The sequence below is a fragment of the Octodon degus genome, unplaced genomic scaffold, assembly GCF_000260255.1.
Source record: "Octodon degus isolate 3935 unplaced genomic scaffold, OctDeg1.0 scaffold00100, whole genome shotgun sequence".
NCBI classification, from domain to species: domain Eukaryota; kingdom Metazoa; phylum Chordata; class Mammalia; order Rodentia; family Octodontidae; genus Octodon; species Octodon degus.
The window spans coordinates 8,498,612-8,520,881 of NW_004524676.1; the positions used below are offsets into that span (position 1 = coordinate 8,498,612).

The window sequence follows — 22,270 nt, forward strand, 5'->3', positions numbered from 1 at the left end:
CCCGCCAGCCCCGCCGCGCCCCGCTCCCGCCCCTGCGCGCCGCCTTTGTCCGCGCCAGCCCGGAGCCCGAGATGGAGCTCGCCCGCCGCGCAAGCGCCATTTTGTCCCAAGACAGAAGGCACCAGAGAACCTGGCCGGCCGCCTGGAGCGTGTAGGGAGACTCCGACGCTGCTCGAGGCAGAATTACTGCCCTGGGCTCACAGAACCGGCAAGACAACAGCCTAACTGCAAAGACCGCGGAGGAGCGACCCGCCGCCTCACCCCAACGCCGCGCCGCCGCGCCAGGCCTCCTCCGGCAACTGCGGCAGCGCCTGCCTCCGCCTAGCGACGGTCCGAGCTCCTCGTCGCTGATTGGCTGCTGCTCAGAGCGCGCGTCACCATTGGCCGAGAGCCCCGCCTACCACCGAGGCCCGCCGAGAGAAGTAGCGGCCGGACTGGCTCAGCGGAGCTGCCTGTCAACTCCGCCCCGGAGCGGGCGGACGGGCTATCCGGCCGGCGCTGCTCTGGGTGTTTTTCTACGCCTGGGTGTGGCTTATTTTCGCGCACCTTCTGCTTCCTGTGGTCTTAGCAGCTGTTTATCCCGACTCAGCGGGTAACAAAGTCGAACAGCGGCTAGAGGATCTCTGCATTTTTGACTCTCTTTGTACACAAAAAGGCTTTAGTGCCGGGCGTGGTGGCGCGCGTCTGTAATCCCAGCACTGATAGGCTGAGGCCGGAGAATGGTTGTGAATTCAAGACCGATGTGGGCTACAAAGTGGCAGCATGAACTGCATAGTGAAATCCTGTCTGAAAAAAAAACAAAACAGAAGGCTGTAGTGTTCTTTGGTGAGCAGTTCGGCGTATGACCGATTATTTGGTGTAGGGCACTCTAAGAAACCCCTTCTAGGGGTCGGAGATGGCTCCCTGGAATCGGCGCTTTCCTGGCGAGCGCTCGTTCTCCAAAGCCATGAACTCCCGGCCCCTGCGCTTGCTTGCAGGCGCTTTAATCCGCTGAGCTATGTGGTCGACCCTGCGGGAAGAGTTTGGGAACGTTTGGAGATATGGCTTGAGAGAGCAGGGCTGGAAAGCCTCGGGCTGTTCTGTGGGAGATTCTGGTGAGAGCTCGCAAAACCAGCAGGCTGGCAGAAATCCTGCTGCTAAAGACCAGGCTGGAGAAGTTCTGGGAAGACGCTTGGCTACTGGATTCCAGACCATGTGTGTTAGAGCTTAACAAAAAGTTTGTCTGCATTTTGCTCATGTGTAGAGACGTTGCCTGAGACTGAGATTAAGGGCAACAGGACTAACGAATCTGGCGGAAGGAACTTCAAGGCAGTGAGTTGACTGTGGAGACTGGTGGCATGGCAGCTGCCGGCGGCCTTCAGTCAGAATTATGCCGGGAGTCAAGAGCAGAGATCCTAACCGCATGATTTAAAATGTGAGTTTGGCCTGAAAGGAAGCTCCAGTAAAACTGCACTCCAAAGATAGAGCTGAGGAGGAACAGGCCAGCCAAATAGCTCAGCGGATTAAAGTGTCTGCAAGCAGGCACAGGGCCCTGGGGTTGATCCTTAAACTTGCCGTGTAGGCCCTGCCCCCAGGGTGCACTGAGATGGCAGTGGAGCCCGCGCCTGTAATCCCAGCTCTTGGGAGGCTGTAAACAGGTGGATCACTACTAGTCTGATCTAGTGAGACCCTAAACACCCTGTAGACCCTTCCCTAAAATACAAAGGAAAAAAAGAGCTGAGGAGATCTCCATTGCTGAGAAGGAACTGGAGAATAGAAAAGATGGCCTGAGGGCATCGCAGGCACTCAACCGGACAGCCAGGAGAGAGGGAAACCCAGCTTCCACTCCAGCTGGCAGCAGACCTGGGGATCATCCACATGGCATTGATTTTATTTTATTTTATTTTTTATGTATTTGACACAGAGTCTCACTACACAGGTCAGACTCATAGTGATCCTCTTGTCTCAGCATCCCCAGCATGGGGATATGGGCATGTGCCACCACGCCCAGTCTTGGTGGCTGGCTCAGCGTGCCTGAAGCGGTACTGATGTGGCACACAGTGCCAGGGATCCAACCTGGGTCCCTGCACTTGCCAGGCAGGTGCTTGGACTGCTGAGCTATCTCTCCACCCTCGCAATGGTTTTAGATACATGCAGAATGAAACAGTCATGGAGGTAAGAAGGCTTCCACCCTGATTTCAGAAAGTCTGGGCGGCCAGGGGCTGTGATGTGAAGGTGAAGCCAAAGTTGCAATGAAGACCCCAGTTTGAATAAGCCAAGGACATGGGTCATTTAAGGAGAGTCACAAGGAGGGAGCAAAACCAGCCCAACAGAGAAGTCATGAGAGCTACCACCGTGTAGGTGCCCTAAGGGTCAAGCCACCCAAGGAGCCACCTGAGCCCTTTGGTGCTCACATCTTGCCACTCTGCCTCAGAGGCTGCACGTGGGACTATAGGACTTAATGTTTGCCCTGCTGAATTTTGGATTTTCTTTGGTCCCAATTTGGATTTGCTTTATATTCTCCTATTTGTACCTTTGGAAATGAATTTTTTTTATACTATTAAATGTTGGAAGTGGGTAACTTTTCACTTGTACAGGGGCTCACAGCTAAGAGTTTTTCTTACACCTCAGAGGAGACTTGGGGCTTGGACGTTTCAGCAGTGCTGAAACTGCTAGGACTTTGGCAACTCTTGCAGCTGGACTAAATGTCTTTCATATAAATGGATGTGATGCGTCAGAGGTCAGAGGTTCCAGGGCCACATCCACCATGGTGCAGCTCTGGCCCTGCCTCCTGTACCCACCCCCTGTCTGTAGAGGAGGGCCAGACGGCCTTGGAGGAGGAGGTGTAGTGCAACCTACTGCTCAGGCAGCCCAGCAGTGGCGCCCACTAAAAGCTTTTCATGGAACAGAAGAAAAGAAAACTCCTTCCAGACACTATTCTAGAGCAATTAACTACAGCTTCTCAGACTGGCTTAAAGAAATCAGGAAAGTTGAAAGAAGTGAATTTACAAAAGAAAGGTGAAGAATGTGAAAAAGGAAGTGACTCCAAGAAAGCTGAAGTCCAAAAAGTACAGTCTGTCAGCCAGAAAAGCCATGTTGCTCTAATGCTGAAGGACCAAGACCTGAGGGATTCAAGACAGCAAGCAGCTGAAGCCTTCATACATGATTCTTTGTACAGTCCAGGAACCAACAGACTACTGTAAATAAGCTCCTGTCTCTTGGCAATAAGAGGTCACCAGTGAAAAAGGGTGTAGCCGTTTCTGAATACTGCTTGGGCAATCTAAAGCAAACAAAATGCCAAGCGGTTTAAAAAGCATTGGATGGTCAGAAGAATGAAAATGACTAAGAGGTAAATTAAAACTAAATGAAGGGCTGGAGAGATGGCTCAGTGGTCTAAAGCACCTACTTGAAACAAGCTTGGCAAAGCACAGGGACCGCTGTTCGATGCCCCAGCACCACATGCCAGCCAGCCCCGCCCCCTTGTGGGCTGAGCTGGCCACACACACAATAAATAAATGTAATAAATAAAAAAAAAAAAACTAAATGAAAAGTCTGTACAGTCTGTACTTCATTTGTAAAAAATTTACAATAATTTAGAGGGCTAAACTCTTTAAATAAATAAATGGATGTGATGGGTCTTATGGGGGCCAGGGACAGAATGTTATGGTTCTAATGTAATATAATGTTGATAGACAATACTGGTTGTTCAGGATTGTTAAACTTGCGTTATAATGTTCATATTAGGAAATTATAAGAATGAGAATGTCTTTGTATCTGGAAACTGATTTAAAGAAATGTGTCTATGGGCTGGGGAGATAGCACAGTAGAATAAGCACTTGCCTGGCAAGCGCAGGGTCCTGAGTTCAATCCCCAGTACTGCCATAAATAAATAAATAAAATAAGAAATGTGCCTGGTTGGCAAGTTGACAAGGGGTAAATCGCAACGGCTGACACACTGTGCCAACTTGAGAAGTGTCACCTAAGTAACTCACAAGTTCTGCATCCTAGGATGGACAGGGTATGCCCTGGGGTGGTCCTTTATGCTCTAGGATGTTTCAGGCTGTCTCACTGTGTAGAAGTTTAACCAAGCGACTCAGCAGGGAGCCAGGGTAAACATCACCGGCTTTGCGCACATCCTGAGCCTGTACCAGGAGGGTTCAGAGAAGGTGTGGGTGCTATGCTCGCCCTGGGGCAGGTAGCAGGCTTACTATATAAGAATAGGAAAAGAGGCTTGCTTCCCTGCCCTCCTGTTTTTGCTCTTGTTGCTTTTGCTGCAACATGAACAGTTGCCCCTCTAGCACACCACCATGGCACGGAGCCAGCTGATTACAGGTTGAAACCTCCACAAATTGTGAGCCAAATAAACCTTTCCTCTCTTAAAAAAATAAAAATAAACACTGTTCCTCCTTGGGCTGAGACCTAATTTAGATTCCTCTATGATCAAAGCTCATCAAGCCAGGCATGGTGATGCATGCCTGTAATCCAGCACATGGGAGGCTGAGGCAGGAGCATGGCCATAAATTCCAGGCCAGGCTGGACTATACAGTAACTCACAGCCAGTGTGAAGCACATAGTGAGACCCTGGCTCAGAAACAAACAAATAGGGGCTGGTGAGATGGCTCAGTGGTCTAAAGCACTTACTTAGAACAAGGACAAGCTAAGCTAAGCAAAAGCGCAGGGACCGCGGTTCAATCCCCAGCACCACATGCCAGCCAGCCCCGCCCCCTGGTGGGCTGAACTGGCCACACACACACAAAATAAATAAATAAATACATAAATAAATACATAAATTAAAAAAAACAAATATATCTATTCATCATTGTTCCCTGAGGCCAGAGTAAGTTTTGTGGGCATAAAATGTATCCAAACTCACACTTGCAGCAGATGCCTTTGTGGCACTGCCTGCTGTTTCGCTTGAAGAAGTAATTGTGTATCTATTTTACAAAAACTTCTGCCTGTACTTCCGCACGGCCACCTATGTGTCTTAACCGAACCAAGGACCAAGTGCCGTGTCAGGACCTGGCTTCCTGGTACCACCACCAATCTGGAGAATCACAAGGATTCATTCACCGACTTTTTCGGAGTAACCCTAAGAGGTAGAGGCTACTATCATCTCCATCCTAAGGCAACATCTAGTGAAAGGGAAAGTAAGGCAAATCTGAACACGGCCCTCTTCCTTCTTCTTACTGCATCTCATACAGTGAAGGGCTGTGGCCTGAGCGAAAATAAGGAAATGAGTTCTGCAGCCTGATGCTGTAAAAATCCTCTGCAACTCCACGCTAAATAATGCGGGTGTCTTAATTGCTTTTCTCACATTGCTAGGACAAAATACCTGATGCCCAGAATTAAGGAGGTAAAGATTTATTTAGCTCACAGTTGGTGGAATTTTCAGTCCGTACTTAGCTGGCTCCAAGGCAGAGTGGCGCATGGAAAAGAGCAGCTCATGGAGGGGAAAACAGCAAAACACCAAGAACAAAAAGGCAGGCCAGAGGCAACCACGGCAGCAGCAGAGGCAAAGAATAAGCTTCTCCCCCTTCCTTTGGGCTGTCCGCCCCAGGTCAGGAGTAGTGCTCACACCCTTAACCCCAGCGTTGGATCATGAGTTAACCACAACCTCTAGAAGCTGCCCCATGACTGTATGAGGCTTTGGAGGGACAACTAGATACAAACCATAATAGCAGATATTATAGAAATGACAGATCATACTAATTTTATTATCCTTTATGGATTTTTAGATAAAAGCATCTCTCAAGGCAGAGATATAGCTCACTGGCACACGTGCCCACCTGGCAAGCTCAAAGTCATGAGTTTAATTCCCAGTACCAAAAAATAAAAAGTATCTCTCTTCTGTCACTGCTACTCTTACAAAAATGATTCAACATTTTCTAAAAGTTACTTTGCTTCCTAGCCTCCACTATCCACTGTCAGTTTCATTTCAGATGCTGTACCCTGACCACTGAGCAGGGGAGGAGAGCACAGGGAATCTACAGCCTCAGGGAAAAGCAGTCTGTTTAGGGCCAAGACTTTTTTTTGGGGGGGGGTCACTGTGTAAATCAGGTTGGCCTTGAGCTCACAGCAATCCTCCTGCCACAGCCTCCCTGGTGCTGAAATTATGGGTGTATGCCACAACACCTAGATAGGTAGGACATTATGCAAGCAGTGTGTGGATTTGTTTCCAAGCACTAAGGCATTCTCTTTCCCAAAATTCATTCCTTCAGCAAGTATCTATTAGGCACCTAACACGGAGCATAGAAGGGAGAAGAAAGATAGTCCTGCTGTCTTGGAGTAAGCATTCTCCAATAGCGTGGGATTGTGCTTGCAATACAAAATAATATTAATCACAAAAATGATTTTTTTATTGAGACAGGGCCTCACACTCTAGTGCAGGCTGGCCTTGAACTCAGTGTTATCCTCCTGCTGAGTGTTGGGGTTACAGGCATGCCACCACCACACCCAGCTTAAAAATGACTTACATACATAAGCAAACACTCTAACCACCAGAAAAGTTAGAGGAACAACAGACGTTTTGTCATAAACGCCCTATAACTCAAATCTAGCGGGAAGTTACATTATACAGAAACCTTGGTAATCAGAATCGTGACTAAATGTGGAAACATCAAAAAGGATTGAAATTACCACAGTAAACAATGTGTGGAGACACCAGAATAGACAGAGACACAGCTGTCTGGCTTCCACAGGAGAACTGTTATGCGGGTATGGCAGCCCTCGTCTGTGCTCACAGCACTCAAGAACCCGAGGCAGGAAGACCCTGATGCTGAAGCCAGTCTGGGCTTTGCCCTAAGTGCCCTGGAATACTTAGCAAGACCCTTCCAAAACCTGCTAAGCAGAAGGCAGACAAGAAGTTACTCATCAGAAAAGCACCTTCTGATTACTTTCTTTTCTTTTCTTTTTGGCGGAACTGGGGATTGAACTCAGACCCTTGCTCTTGCCCGGGAAGCACTTATTCTACTGAGCGAAAGCATGGATCAGGTAGGGTTTTTTGTTTGTTTTGGTACCAGGGATCCAACTCAGGACCTTGCATTTGCCAGACAGGTTCATAAGCTTTCTCCCCAGCCCTATCAGTATTTTTTTTTGGGGGGGGGGTGCGGGACCAGGGATTGAACTCAGCCCTGGCTCTTGCCAGAGAAGCGCTTATTCCACTGAGCCATCTCCCCGGCCCCCTATCAGTATTAAAGGGTCAAAATATTGACAAATTCTTTTATGTTGTGTAACAAAGCAAATTAGTTTCCAATTCAATTATAATTTGCTAGATAATAAATAGATTAAAGTAGATCTGAAATTGTTTATAAATAGTTTTTTTTTTTTTTTTTTTTTTTTTTCTTTTTCACAATGTCACTTAGTTACCCATGTTAGGGTCAAACAAATGATCCCCTGGCCTCAACCTCCCACAGTGGTGGCTTTGTGGCCTCTTCATTCTCAGGTTGTACAAATCAAAATCTCTTAGTCTAGAAGCATCTGTTTATGTTCTTGCTGTGCCTCCCATAACTCCCCTAGGGTTACTACAAGTTAACGGAGTTCTGTTTCTTGCTACCAGTCTCAGTTTGGGCTGGCCTTGTGCTGATTTTTGTAGCCCCCAGGCAAATTCACAGCAATCCTCAATTGCTGGAGTGCTGGGATTACAGGTGTGCACCACCACCACACCCCCGGTTTGCTTTGCAGGGTGAGGCCCAGGGAGCCAGCAGGCAGGCCAGGGTTGAGCTCTGGTCCACTGTGCTTTCCAGGTAGGTGCTTGAGTCTGAGTTATCTCCCCAGCCCTTTTTTTTTTTTTTTTGGACACAGGGTCTTGCTATGTTGTGCTGGCTGGCCTTGAACTCCAGGGATCCTCCTGCCTCAGCCTCCTCAGTGTGGGGATTATGATGTGCCCCACTAAAGCAGTCAAAACTGAATGGTGTTTTCATTTACATATTTGGTACAGGGTTTCACTAGGCACAGCAGACTCATGGTGATCCTCCTGTTTTCAGCCTCCCCAGCTCTGGATTACAGGCATGTGCATGCCTGGATTATTCCAGTTCATCATGCCTGGGGGCAGTGCTGGCACATCACTTGGGACTGGGGATCGAACCTTGGTCCCTGTGCTTGCCAAAGCACAATTTTTTTTTTTCTTGTGTGGTACCAGGAATTGAACTCAGGCCCTTGGGCTTGCCAGGTAAGCACTTATTCTACTGAGCTATCTCCCTAGCCCCAAAATTGAATTCTTGAAAAGAATTTTTATTTTTTTATTTTTTGCGGAACTGGGGACTGAACTCAGGACCTTGCACTTGCCAGGCAAGTGCTTATGCTACTGAGCCATCTCTCCGGCCCCAAGAATTTTTAAAAGCTTGGAGTATTTGAGGGCTAATTCTGGACAAAAATGATAATGAAAAGGGAGGTCAGTGTATGAGCTGGTGCTATAAGAAAAGCTGAATTAGTTTACAAAAAACCAAAAACAACAACAACAACAAAAACTTTAAGCCTGAAGAGAACCTTCACAAATCCTCATCAACCCAAAGCTTGTAACCCAATCAATATTCTTTTTTTCCAGTTACTGTGATTTATATGGCTTTGCTCCTATCAGAGGCAAAATCGTACTTGGTTTTTGTTTTGAGTTGTTGATACTGGGACTTGAACTCAGGACCTTATGCTTGCCAGGCAGGCGCTTGTGCTGCCAAGCTCTCCCCAGCCCCAAATCATACTTTCACGCACTAGATCCCACCTCACCTACTCAAGGACATCACTCCACATCTCCTTCGCATCTACCTTTCCCAGCAGCATATGTAACACTGCAATTTCTTCCTAGTAGTAAGTGCTTAGTCTTCCATCTTAAAAATTGCAAAAATAGTACAGCAATTAACCACTAAGAAGAATATATGCAGTGTATTATTTGTTGAAACTGTACTTTCGATTTGATTTGAAACTGTCTCATTGCTATATGTTTATCAATAAAACTTTGAAAAGAAAAAAAAAATTGCAAAAATAGCTTACCTCTTTTCCCAGCTACTGCTTCATTTCTCCATCTCTTCCTCTTTCCAGAAAAACTCAGAAACTAGCCATGTCATGCTGTCTTCAACTTCTTCCCAACTTCTAGAGCCCTCTCCATTTAAAATTGTCCCACCATCACATCAACAGTCGAATTCCGCAAAGGCTTTCGCCTGGATGATTCTGACAGCAACCTCCCAAAGTTTTGTCTTCTTGGACTACTTTTTCAGACACACTTGTGCTCAGTGTCGTCTTGGTTTTTGAGACAAGGTCTCACTATGTAGCCCTGGCTGGCCTCGCACTCATGGTGGTCCTCCTACAGGCTTCAACTTCCTAAGAACTGGGGTTATGAGTGTGCACCTCTACACTGGGGCTCAACTTCTTTTAAGTCTCTTTTTCCTCTTCGCCCCCATGTGATGAGCAACTGACGTTGTTCAGTCCTATGAATCCTCCCTCAATTATCTCACTAACTCCATTCATAAACTGATGGCTCTTCAATGTGTATCTCTGGTCTGGAACCTTTTGAAGTCCAGCCCAAATCTACCTGTTCCTTAGACATTTCAAGGGTCAACGGTAAGCCTCCTGTGCCTCCCATAATCATTCTTGCCTCAGTCGCAAACTCCATACTTGCAACGGGTCAGGGCCAAACACTGGGCATCGTATTGAAAGCACCCTTCGTGCTCCTCACCTGTGCAACGGCACTGTCCCTCAGCCTCCCTCACACTGACCCCTTGCAGGAGCCTCTCTGCCTCGCTCACCATGTTTTAAACAGAGGCCCAAAGGAACGCTTGAATACTCAATTAGGGTGTCACTTCCTGCTCAAAGCCTCAAGGTGCTGTCTCATTCCCCTGGTCTTTCTAGTGGCGCCCAAGGGCCCACGGTATCTGGTTGCTGCTTCTCTGATCTCATCCTACTACCCTACCCACTTCACTGTTTGCATCCCAGCTACACGGGCTGCCCTGCTTTCTTAAACATGTCAGCAGGTTCACACCTCAGAATCTGTGTTTTTTGTATGGGATGGAACTTGGAACCTTGTGCTTGCCAGGAAGGCACTGCTGCCTCAACTACATCCCCTGCCCCCGACGTTTCCTGAAGTAGCTCTAGATGTTCTTGCCACGGAGCTTCCCATAGCTTGCTCTGCTGGTTTGGAGTGTGAAGTGAAATGAAGGGCTGAGATTTCAAAGCACAGAAAAGGCAGCCCAAGTTAGGCAACGGGACAATACATTCACTAAATCAACTCAAGGGGGCGGGGCAAGAGCCAGAGATTACTGTGACTAAACCTGAGACCCCCCCACAAATCTTACAAAGGGATTAAACCTTCCTTAGCCCTCAAATGTGTCCAGATCAGAATGCAACATAGGCATTTTCATAAAATGGACCCCAGCTAATCAATTCATTTAACAACCCCTATATTATGGCTGTAGTTCTGCTATAATTTTATTTTTTAATGCTACAATTTTATATTGACTTATACCTCATCCGTGCTCAAGGATGACAAGATCAGAATTCCTAAATTGCCAGCAACTTCCACAAAAACTTCAAAAATGTGTATCAAGTAACTTGGAGGCCACCCTCAACCTGAAGGGTGTACTTCTTTTCTTACTTTTACTTAGCCTAAATGCACTCTATAAAGTTTGTGTTTTTATTTTTACTTGGCCTCCTACTTTTACTTGGTTCAAACTCTGCAGAGTTTTGTTTCTTAACTTAATAAAACTTTGCTACCATTAAAGAAAAAAAAAAAAGTAGAAAGACGATTGGGGTATAGCTTGCCTAAACATATACAAAAACCTGAGTTCAATTCCCAGCACTGCCACAGGGGTAAGTGTGGGGTGAGGGGTGTTTGTCTAGCAAATACAAATTTAAAGTATCCAACCTTAGGAAAAAAGTAAGTATAAGGATTTTTTTTTTTTTTTTTGGGGGGGGGTGCTGGCTCAGGATGCCTTAAGGGCAGGTCTGGAAAGGCATGAGGCTCTGGGCTTTGAACCACAGTAGCCTGAGCCAGGCTGCCTCTGCTTAAGCAGGCACTTAACAACCGAGCTAACGGGCAGGCCCAGAAAAAAGTAGGTATGAATAGAACTCAAATCACCTTTTCAGAAGTGTCATGCTTCATTCTGTCATAAAAGTTCTTCCCCTTAAGTGTGTGATTTATAAGATTTACTTTGTGTATGTGGCTTTATTATGTCCCAGGACAAGTATTCACTACCAATTTTTTCAGGAACCATCAAGAATTTTTTTTTTTTTTTTTTTTTTTTTGCGGAACTGGGGGTTGAACTCAGGTCCTTGTGCTTGCCAGGGAAGCACTTATTCCACTGAGCCATCTCCCTAGCCCCTAAGAAATTTAAAAAAAAAAAAAAATTTTTTTTTTCTTACTTACAATTAAGAATGTATGGGGGAGGTTTACCAGGAATCAAATTCAGGCTCTTGCACTTGCTAGGCAGAGACTTGTGCCACTGAGCTAGATCCCCAACCCCAAAATACTTTCTGCCACTGATGTGTCTGTCCTAACATTCAGATTTTTTTTTGCTTAAAGTTACTTTCAGATATTCAAATATACCGAAGGCTTTTCCTCTCTGTTAACGTACTTTACATTACCAGGGTCAGTGTGCCGGCCACTTAATCCTTATAGATTCTGCACGGTAAGAACACATGGGCATGGTGGTGTACGCCTACAGGCCAAGCACCGGGAGTCTGGTGTAGAATTGCTGTGAGTCCAAGGCCAGCCTAAGTTAAATAGTGAGCTCAAAGCCTTCCTGAACTAACTACAGGGGAGACCAGGACTCAAATACAAAAGCAGAGAAAAACGGACATACTCGTAGAACTGAAGCCAAATGGGCTGAGTGCAGAACATTCCGAGTGCTGGCCCAGCAGGCAGGCTCCAGACCCACCTGGAGAACAGACGGAAGCCCCTCCCCCACGCCAAAAAGTCCCTGAAGCAAAATAAGCGCACCAATAAAATGAGAGTTGAAGACTTAGGACTAAGGACTAATTTGAGGACATGACACATATAAACAACAATCAGATGAATGTTTTACCATTAACATTTATTGATGAGATGGATAAATACAGATTGTGAAACATACCTGACAGCAAGATATCAAACTGAGAGCCAGACTATAAAATGTACACAACATCTTCAAATTTTTAAAAAATTTTTTTACAAAGAGCCCTTATGATAATGGTCACTCATATCCTATCATTCACATAACAGCAGGAGAGATCTCAAGAGTAGCATCCAGAACTGAGACAACCCGAGAAGAGGCAACGGCAGAATTTGCTGAGAAAGGACTCTTGAAAACAAGACGAAGGAACAGACAAAACTCTCACCACAAAATTGTACCTGAGTGACAGAAATTTGTAAAGTGTTTTAATTTTTTTTTTCCTTTTTGCTCTTTGGTCTGAGAAGAAAATGGACAGTTTTAAGTGTGTGAAGTACAAAGGGGAAAGGTCAGCTTCAGGTTAAGAAACATAGGCTAACCCTAATTAGGCTGCTGCATCCTCTTCTCTGGGTGCATGAGCCAGGCAGCACGTCGGCCTGCCCCGACCCCACTGCGGTCATGACCAAGCAGCTCCTCGGCGTTCGCCGGCGTCCTACTTACCCAATGCACACACTCGCTCCGGCTGCAGCCAGCATGCTGTCAAGGGTCCCTCTCTAAACTCACAGTGGCAACAAAAACTGAGTTTCTTCATTCAACCATGAATACAGTCATAAAGTGGAAGTGACACTGCTTCTTAGTGAACACTGTTTTTCAATCACTTCCCTTTCCAGTGTCAAGATCCCAAACCAGATTGCTCTATCGGGTAACAGTACAGTACCATGCTTGTTTCAAACTCACATCCACCGAGGGACTAAAAAATAAAACTTGATAGTATGGCACAACGGAAACTCAGCTGGGCACTAGTAGCAAGCAACAGACATTTGGGGCGGCAGCAAAATCACTGAAAGCTCAGTAGGATGACTGTGGGCTATTTCTCACCATCTGATAGATTACATATTCTCCCAAACCAGAGAATAAAATTTATATTCCACTTCAAGATACTCCACCTTCTCCCCTGTCCCAGCATTAGTACCAAAATAATTCACCAATGAAATAAATCTTTTTTTAAAAAAGTTTCTGAAATAAAAGAAACACGGATGTTTAAAATCCAATCATGCTAGATAGGGCCCTTCAAATTCTTTGTCCATAAGCAAGGTATGAATAGTTTGCACTTTCAATATGAAGAAGCAGGTAGCAAAAGTTTAAAGAAACTAAGGGATTTATTTCCTTAAACATAATTATTACCATGATTTTATTTCTATATCCAAAACTACTGCTGTTTGCAACTGGAGATTTTAGATTTTTTCAATCAATACCAGTGCAGCCAATGTAGCACTATGTAGAATATACTAAAACAATAAAATCATTTAAAAGATATGGAAATACATTGATTCATGAAAAAACTAGACTAACACCTAAGCATTTTCTAAAGCCAAAAAGTGTTCACTGATACCTCAAAAGAATCACATGGATTTAGATTAATGCCTCAATGGAGCTCAGCCAACAGCAAAACAGGTATCTGATTAAAAGCTCTAAAAGCAATCCACTGGCATTTGTTTCTACTAACATGAGAGCCAACAAAATTTTAGATTTCCAAAGCTTACCATCATCACTCATCCTTGACAGTCAAGATTAAAAGAAAACTGGCATCTTTACAAGACTAACTTTGGATCTATAAATCCCATTTGTCACCCTTGAAGGTATGAAGAATTCAACTTAGCAATCACATAACCCTCAGAAACCCTAAGTGTATAGAATTGGGATGCTACACATGCTAGCTGACAGGTACACCTGCTAAGCCAAAGACAACACAACACCTCAGGCAAAGCCCAGGAGGTTCAGGACATGCACAGACCTACAATGATGGACTAGCTCGAAGGCTGGATTTTTAAACCTAAAGCAGCAGTTTAGGCCCATGAAGCACCTTTTTCCAAATTCACTCCTGACAAGCTCTAAGAAGAACACAGAGGACTGCTACAACACCAAGTGGCTATGTGCTACTGTGGTATGGGTGCATGTGATTCAGAAGACATGTGACATTAATGTGAACAATTAAAAGCTAAAAGGGACATTTTCACAATCAAACCAGTGATCATCAGTTTCACAGAGGTACAGACCCAGACAAAATCACACACTCCCTTTTGGGGTGAAGGATGGAAACAGACCAGCGAACAAAATTTAAATAAATATGAGGCCTAAATGTAGGAAACACAACCATATACTCACCAGTTAGATGACACAAAACAGGAACTAGCAAGAAGAGGAAAGTGTTATCTAAAAAGTAAAATGACATTCACAACGTACCAGATTTACGTGTCAGCAGAGAGCTGCTTTTTTACCTGGCAATGGCACGCACTACACACAGCCCAAATATGCAGAGGCAGCGCACTAGCTCACCTTCAGCTAAGGTTTAGTCCCAGATACAAATTCCTTCCTCCATGAGGCACATCATCAACAGTAACTGTCTGTTTTTCTCTCCCAAACTGTACCTGGCAAGTAAGTAGCCATATAAGTACTTTCTAACTCCCCACATTTTCCACTCATTGAACTTCTCCATAAAGACTATTTGGTGTGATGAAAGCTGCATTCAAAATGAGACAAACTCAAACTGCATTACTGTCCATAGCAAAAAAAGAAAAAGAACACATCAAATGATCTGTGGCTAGGCAGCATTACCAGTTAGTCAACTTGGCTTAGAATCCTTCCCAGCTAAATTTAAAAGACTTCCTTCCTCATCAAAAATGTTCATCCCTAAAGTCTAGGATAAGTCCCTAGAGGACTCCTGGCCACTTTTTCTTTTTAAGAACTCTTAGGAATCTTAAGAATCTCTGGTAGACCCTAAAGCCTCCCTTTAGGACAACGTAAACCACTGGCTAGGCTTGACGACTCATGGCACCAGCACTGTTCATGAGCTCAGATCTCTGAAATCATGTAAGCTGCAAACACTTAAAAGATGCAGTTGTCTGCCTTCAGATATACAAATAAAAAGCAAGGCTTATATTCACAATATAATTTAGAACACAATGTCCTAAGAATTCCAAATTGCAAGTTTTTTTTTCAGTACCCTCTAACTCCTTGCTTCTCCCAGGGCAACGAACACGTACGGCACGAGCTTTCTACAATTCAGTTACATATAAAGAATGGGGGGTCTCCACATCAAGCACGCTTCTCTGCTCAGGTTAAGGCCAACCATTTTTATCTAGCAGACGGCTGGAACGTGAACATGGTAATGGATGGGGATAAAACATGATTTTTACACACACACACACACACACAAAAACACATCCACACTTGCATACACTCGTCAAGGTCTCAACACTTCTAGTGGCCTGAGCCTACTCCAAAACTCTTGGCCAAGAGCCCACCCCCCCCCAGCACTCCCACCCTCGACCCCACCCACTGGGAGTCACTGCTATGAGTCTCATACGCACAGCATAATCCCTGTCCCCTTCCCACTTATATAAAAAAACTAAACAGATAACTTACTTTCATTAAATTATTTTTAAAAAGTCTCTTAAAAGATTTTGACGTTTAAATACTTCCTCTCTTCTGCTATATTAAACATCAAAAGAATGCACAATTCTTTGATAAGCCCCCATGTTTCAGTTCTCGAAAGAAGAGGGAAGATAACTATTCCAATCAACCTAATTAGGAGGCGGAGAGGCCAAGACTAGAGCACGTGTTCTTTGTCCTTCACAGCTTCATCATCCCCACCTTTGTAATACCAGTAAAAACTATAATAGTTCAATGTATCAGGCAGCACATATAACAACCAAGGCCCTCCACCACCCTCCCACTATGTTTCAGTATCACTGTATTCTCTAGTCCAAGAAGGGTGACATTTCATTAGGGAAGTAACTCTAGTCCACTATCAGTAGTCAAAAAAAAAAAAAAAATTACTTTTTAGAGAAGATTTTTTTCTCTTCTTCGTCTCTTCTATTTAGGAAGAGGTGGAAGTGGTGGAGGTGGCTCTGATGGCAGAGGTGGTGGCCGGGGTTTGTCTGTAGTGCCTGGTCTGGAGGCAATGCCACTAGCCCGAGGGTTCAGATACTCACTATACGAGTGGACAAATTCAAATGCAGGAGGCTGAGTAGGCTGGACTCCTTGGGCACTGAGCAGGGAGTGGAGCATATTCACAGTATCCTGATAGTCTATGGACTGAGTTGTGCTGTGACCGTTGGCCCCAGTGGGGCCTTTATCCAGTTTCAGGTGAGGAACCCGAGTTTTACAGCTGGGCTGTGAAAAGGGAAGGCCACTTGTGTCTGAGCTATGCCCAGGTAACTGGGCCATTGTAGGAAGAGGGGGGAAGGAGTAATTTAGAGAGGATTTAGTACTCTTGGCAATCTTGGCTGGATGATCAAACACCGTCACTCCAGTCTCTTCAGGGGGGGGCCTCTTACGAGTAGAACTAGAGGAGGAGAAAGAACTAGACAAGCTATAGGCTTTGTGTGTCAAGGTGCTTGCCTGGCTGCTGCTGTGTTTTGGATCCCCTGGACGTTTGTTCCCAGGACCAGCAGGAAGCTGGGAGTGAGAGTGCTTATGTGAATGGTGATTATGGTGGTGGTGATGGTTGGATGGGTGAATCTTGTGCTTTTCTTTGTGTTCTCTGCCCTTGGCAACACTGTCCTCTACAGAACTGTGCTTATCAGCTGGAGCATGGACCTTAATGCGCATTTTTATCTCATCTTGTTTTGAAGAGGCAGCTTTATCTCCAGCTGCTGGGAGTCTCATTTTGAGAGCTGTTTTGTCAGTCTTTTCCAGAAAAGGATGTTCCGGGTTCTCTGTACCCTTTAGGGGCATTTTAAGAATGACGGAAGAATGGCTGTCATGGTGAGACAGAAGGTTCTGGGCAGCATACGCATACTGTGACTTCACATTGGCCTCCATGTTCTCCAGCTGCCTCTTCTGGGCAGCCAGTTCTTCTGCGTGCTTTGCACGGTATTCTTTCAATGATACTTTAGCTGACGGCACAGTCTTACTACTCTGCTTTTGGGACATAAACGCATTTGAGCCATCTTGTTTCAAGGAATGATCAATTCCCATAAGTGCTAAATTCTCACTAGTCCGATGACCCTGAGCAGATTCTAGTTTACCAGGAGGTTGGGAGAGCCAGCGCTCACTCTGCAACATCTCCACACCGGCTAAGCTGCCTGAGGGCTCTCCAGAGACAGGAAGGGAAGGCACCGCGCTGGTGGCAGAAGTAGTTGACATGCTCATTAAGCCTGCTATCGTTGAGTCTGAAGAGCTCTGGGAGATCATATTGAGGATTGTCTGCTCTGAAGTATTTTCATCTGCTCCCCGGTCATCTGCTTTTGTTTTCTTGGTAGGCTGACATGCCTAGAACAAAGTCAGTAACATCTCTTCAGGTGACTTATTAAAATGGAAAAACATTAAATTGTACTTACACTGAAGTTCTGGAAAGGCTATTCTAGCATGAGAGCCAACAAATACGAGCCTCAGGAGGAGACTGAGACTGTCCGTCACTAGGTGTAGTGGTACACGTCTGCCATCCCAGCACTCAGGAGGCCAAGGCAGGAGTGTTGCTGGGAGTTTGAGGCCAGCCTAGACTGCACACACTGCAAGCCCCATTTAAAAAAAAATCCAAAATCCATCAAGTCATAGCAATGTACAATGTTACAAGGCAAAACAACCAAAAAAACCCTTTGTGCTTATCTAAAAACCATTCACAAACAGCAAAATGACTTTTATGACTACAATACACTAAAATTCTACAAATTTTAGTGAAGTTTTATGTGAAAGATGAACTGTGTGCTATCAAGCCTTTTTTTTTTTTAATGTACTTGGCACAGGGTCTCACTACGCAGCTCGGACTCGCAGTGACCCTCCTGTTTCAGCCCCCTCAGTGCTGGGACTACAGGTGTGCACCGCCACACCCTACTTCCGCCTGGTCTGGTCTCACTGGCTGACTCAGTGCAACCTGGGGTGGGACCAAGCAGCATGTGCTGCTGGGATGGAACCCTGATCCCTGCGCTGGCCTAAGCAGGCACTTAGTATACTGAGCTACCTCACTAGCCCTCAAGCCTATTTATAACCTTAAACTATTATGAGACAAACATTTTATTCAGCCTACTCAATTTAGAATAAAATAAAGCTTCTCAATCTGGATTTATGAGAAAGGAAGGAAACTTTTTGCTTTTGTTTTAGACCGGGTTGCTATTTAGTTCAGGCTAAACCTGACCTCACTAGAATCAAACTCAGAGAGATATTTCTGCCTCAGCCTCAGGCAAGTGTGTGCAACCACACCCTGTTAGAGCAGGTTAGGGACCCTCAGCAGGCTAAATTCTGGCTCCACTCCCCAGCCTCTAGGGAACTATTTCTGTGGTACCAGGGATATAACCCAGATCATTAGCACTGAGCTACTTCCCCATATATCTCATTATTTTTAGTTGTGAGAGAAGCTTTTGTTAAATCCCAAAATGGGTCCGACTGAGCTTGAATTTGTAATCCTCAAGTCTCAGCCTCCCATAGTGCTGGGATTATAGGCATGTGTTACCATACCATTAGAAAATATTTTTCAACAATCTAATGCTGGGGAAAAATAAGAGAGAAGGAATTATTTATAAACAAGATGTTAAAAATATCTGAAATAAAAATGTAGGCTGCAAACTGTATAACCAAATTCTAAAAACCCATTTTAAAATGTAGGTATCACACATGTATAATTACTGCATTGTTTCTCTGGTGTGAGAAACTGAAGGTGTAAATAAAGACCATAATGGGCACTGCGAAGTAGGAAGAAAAATGTTCAAATGGCGAGGGGGACAGTGGGGGAAGTAAAAAATATATGAGAGGGCTGGGGCTCAGTGGAATAAGTGCTTGCCTGGCAAGCACAAGGTCCTGAGTTCAATCTCTGGTACCACAAAATAAATAAACAAACAAATAATGGGAAGGGGAGGAGGGACTGAAGAATCAAGTTACACGCACAGTTATAAATTCTCTCTGATGAATGTTAATTATTATGTATATCTAAAGTATTCCAATAAAATATGATTGAAAAGAAAAAAGTAGGCAACGTCAAAGAGAAAATTATGCCACACATGGTTATACTCACAGCGCTAAGGATGCAGAGGCAGAAGGATGGTGAGTTAAAGGCCAACATGGAAAACCCGTGAGTTTAAGGCTAGCCTAAACCACAGAGTGAGACCCTGTCTCAAAACCCAGTATTTCTGCTTTATAACTAAGTCTCTACAGAGAAAACAGGCCCAAGGATTTAGCTCAGTGGCACAGTGCCTGCCTCACAAGCACAAGGTCCCGAATCTGATTTTTGGTTATCAAAAAAAAAAAAAAAAAGTCTCCTATACAGAAAATATTTAAGCAACACTGCTGAACAAATCATCACACAGTAATTCCACAAAACAAAGCACAGCCTGCTATCACCAACAGCACTGGCCTCTGGACCAGTAATACTTCAGCTATGAAGTCAAGTCATGACTAGGGCACAAAAGAAAAGAAAAACCCCAAAGCTAGGCACATAGCCTGTTCTGGTGCACTCACTGGCACACTCAAAAGGACGAACCAGCAGACTGAGTCATTCTTACCCTCCAATTCCAAATTCGTTTGAGCCTGTTGGGAGTCTTCTCCAGAATCTGTAGAAATTCATGGGTCAGTTCTAAAAACAAAACATTCAAGAAAGACTCAGAGAGACAGAGGCAATGGAACAAGAATCACCTCAGCTCACTCACTACTTTCAACTACAGTCACCTTTGGGCAGGTAAGTGACAGATCAAGAGCAAGCAGTTTACAGCGTCCCTTACTCTAAAACTTACCATCTAAAAGTTCCAAGGTCACTGTGGCGTCAACATACTCCCACCAGTGCTTTCCATCGGTGGAGACTGGGATCTCCCAGTTGGACCACTTGCAAGCCAGATGGATGCAGACACAGGCCACCACAGGAGGTGTGTACTGCAGGCTAAATGTGGTCAAATGGAGGCTGACACCAGAGGGAGGAAACAGAGTTTCATGAGGCTCAGTTCTCAACCCAAAGCTAAACTCTCCATTATTTTAAAAGAAAAAAGGAAAAAAGAAAAAAAAAAAAAAAAAAGGAGAGCAAAAAGAGCAAGAACTGCCCTTCTCTGATTCCATACGCAGTATAACCATTTTTCTATTCACCCACTGCTCAGGTTGGCATTTCTAGGTTTCCTGACTGTATCATTCAATCTACACAACAAGTAAGGACTCCTCCCCCAGTTTGACTTCTCCTCCCAAAAGTCAGTGTTTATTACCTATTATCCTGCCAAATAAGTGAGGAAAATTTTGAGCTTTCTATTTGTAATCATTACATCTATATGGAAATATCTTTTTTTTTTTTTTTTGGCGGAACTAGGGATTGAATTTAGGCCTTTGTACTTGCCAGGGAAGTGCTTATTCCACTGAGCCATCTCCCTGGCCCCCTGGAAATATCTTTAAAATTGTCTTTTGCCAATCACAGTTCTGATTCAGTTAAAACAATGAACAATCACTACTTCAAGTACAAATATGCTTTTTTTTTTTGGTGGTACCACGGATTGAACTCGGGACCTTGCGCTTGCCAGGCAAGCACTTACTCTACTACGGAGCTATCTCCCTGGCCCACAAATATGCTTGATTTATGGTTCATCTGAAAAACTTCTCATGTCAGGTTATAAAACTGTACTTTTTCTTGGTGTTCCAGGCTGGCCTCAAATTTATGGCAATTCTCTTGCCTCAGTGCTGGGATTACAGGCATGTGCCAGTCACATGTCAGGCTATAAAGCTCAACTTCTGAGCCCTCAAAGTTCTTAGTCATCTTTGGTTTCCATACACAAACTACACTGGAGAGCAGAGATGAAGCTGGCAAGTCACTTGGTACTACAAGTACCATGTGCTAATCTAAAAGAAGTATTACCATTCTTCATGGGAAGAAAAAAAAGCCTTTTAAAATATAATTTTTACAAAATTCTCTAAGTTAGATATTTTTTGGTCACTATCAATAAGCCCTAAATTTACACACTTCCAGAAATGTGTTCTTGGGTATTTTAGAGCAATGTAACACAAAGAAGTGTGTGGACTACCAATTACTAAATATAGTATTAAATAGTTATACCACCTCAGCAAATTAAAAAGCACCAGGAAATTTAAAGTATAAGATGCAAATCATATAGGAAAACATAGTAAACATTCACCAGACAACTGTGTACAGCACACTGGAAAGATTATTTCCATGTCTGTGCCTTCGGATTCTAGTGTACTAAGTCATTCTATCCATCCCAGAAAAGGTAACTAGACCAACTCAAGTAAAACCAGTCCTCAAAGGCAATAAGTACATAAATAAAATATAAACCTGTTGGTTGCCATGAAATAAGACGTCTGTGCTAAGTCCTTGCTTGCTAAAAAAAAAAAAAAAAAAAAAAAGGAAAAAGGTTAGTTTCCTTCATTCTCAAGAAATATTTATCAAGCATTTATCATTTGCAAGGTTCTGTTTACTGCTACTAGACTGGTAGATGACTTCATAGTGGTGCCCAATCACCTGATGTTTGTATTATACCAAAGGAAATAATCTTTGCAGGAGGGCGCATGGGGGGGTGCTGCGGACTGAACCCAGTGACTCAAATGTGCTAAACACATCGCTGAGCTATTACACTCCTGGCTCCTAATGATTTCTAATTTTAATTTTAGTAACCACACTGCTTCCACTCCCAGAGACTCAAATTTTCTTCTGCACACCAGGTATTAGAGGTACTTATTTAAAATGCAACCCCTGGGCCTGCTCTTCAGAGTTTGATTTAGTGCCAGAGGTGGTGGCCCAACTGAGGCAGAAGAGTCACCTAGAGTTCAAGGCCAGCCTGGGATACATAGTGAGATCCAAAAACAGAAAAACCCCAAAGAAACAAAAAACAAAACATAGTTTGATTTAGTATGCCTGGAGAAGCACCCAAGTTTTCTTCCCCCAGTTTTGTTTTTGATGGTACTAAGACTCAAATCCAGAGATTTAAACATGCTAGGCAAGCACTACCACTGAGTTAGTTCTCCAGGGACAGCACAAGCACTGCATGGGGGTGCATGGCGACAGTCCAGCACTCTCCCAAAGACCTCCAGGAGTTCAAAGCTAGCCTGCACTGAATAGTGAGACTGTCTCAAAAACAAAACAAAACCACCAGGATTCTTAGTGGCCTGTGAATTAATCCCTAAATCATCAACTAATATAGCTTAGTGTATTACAGTACAGTGAAAAACATATTCTTTCAAAAAAACCACTCTACTTTGTTTTTTGTTTTTTTTTATTTAATTATTTATTTATTTAT

General features: G+C 44.3%; 1 protein-coding gene across 3 annotated transcripts in view; it reads right to left on the reverse strand.

Moving 5' to 3' along the window:
• Nucleotides 1-15,403: 15,403 nt before the first annotated feature.
• Ccnt1 (cyclin T1) overlaps nt 15,404-22,270 on the reverse strand; it is a 22,531-nt gene continuing 15,664 nt past the window's right edge. For 2 of the 3 annotated variants that reach the window (XM_004638608.2, XM_023723599.1), the window contains exons 6-9: nt 21,310-21,355; nt 19,778-19,941; nt 19,550-19,620; nt 15,404-17,327 (exon numbers count right to left, since the gene is read on the reverse strand). In XM_004638608.2, coding sequence (XP_004638665.1) covers nt 15,927-17,327; nt 19,550-19,620; nt 19,778-19,941; nt 21,310-21,355 — 1,682 coding nt within the window. In that variant the 3' untranslated portion in view covers nt 15,404-15,926. The remainder of the gene's footprint in view (nt 17,328-19,549; nt 19,621-19,777; nt 19,942-21,309; nt 21,356-22,270) is intronic. The other variant, XR_002822645.1, reaches the window with a different exon arrangement.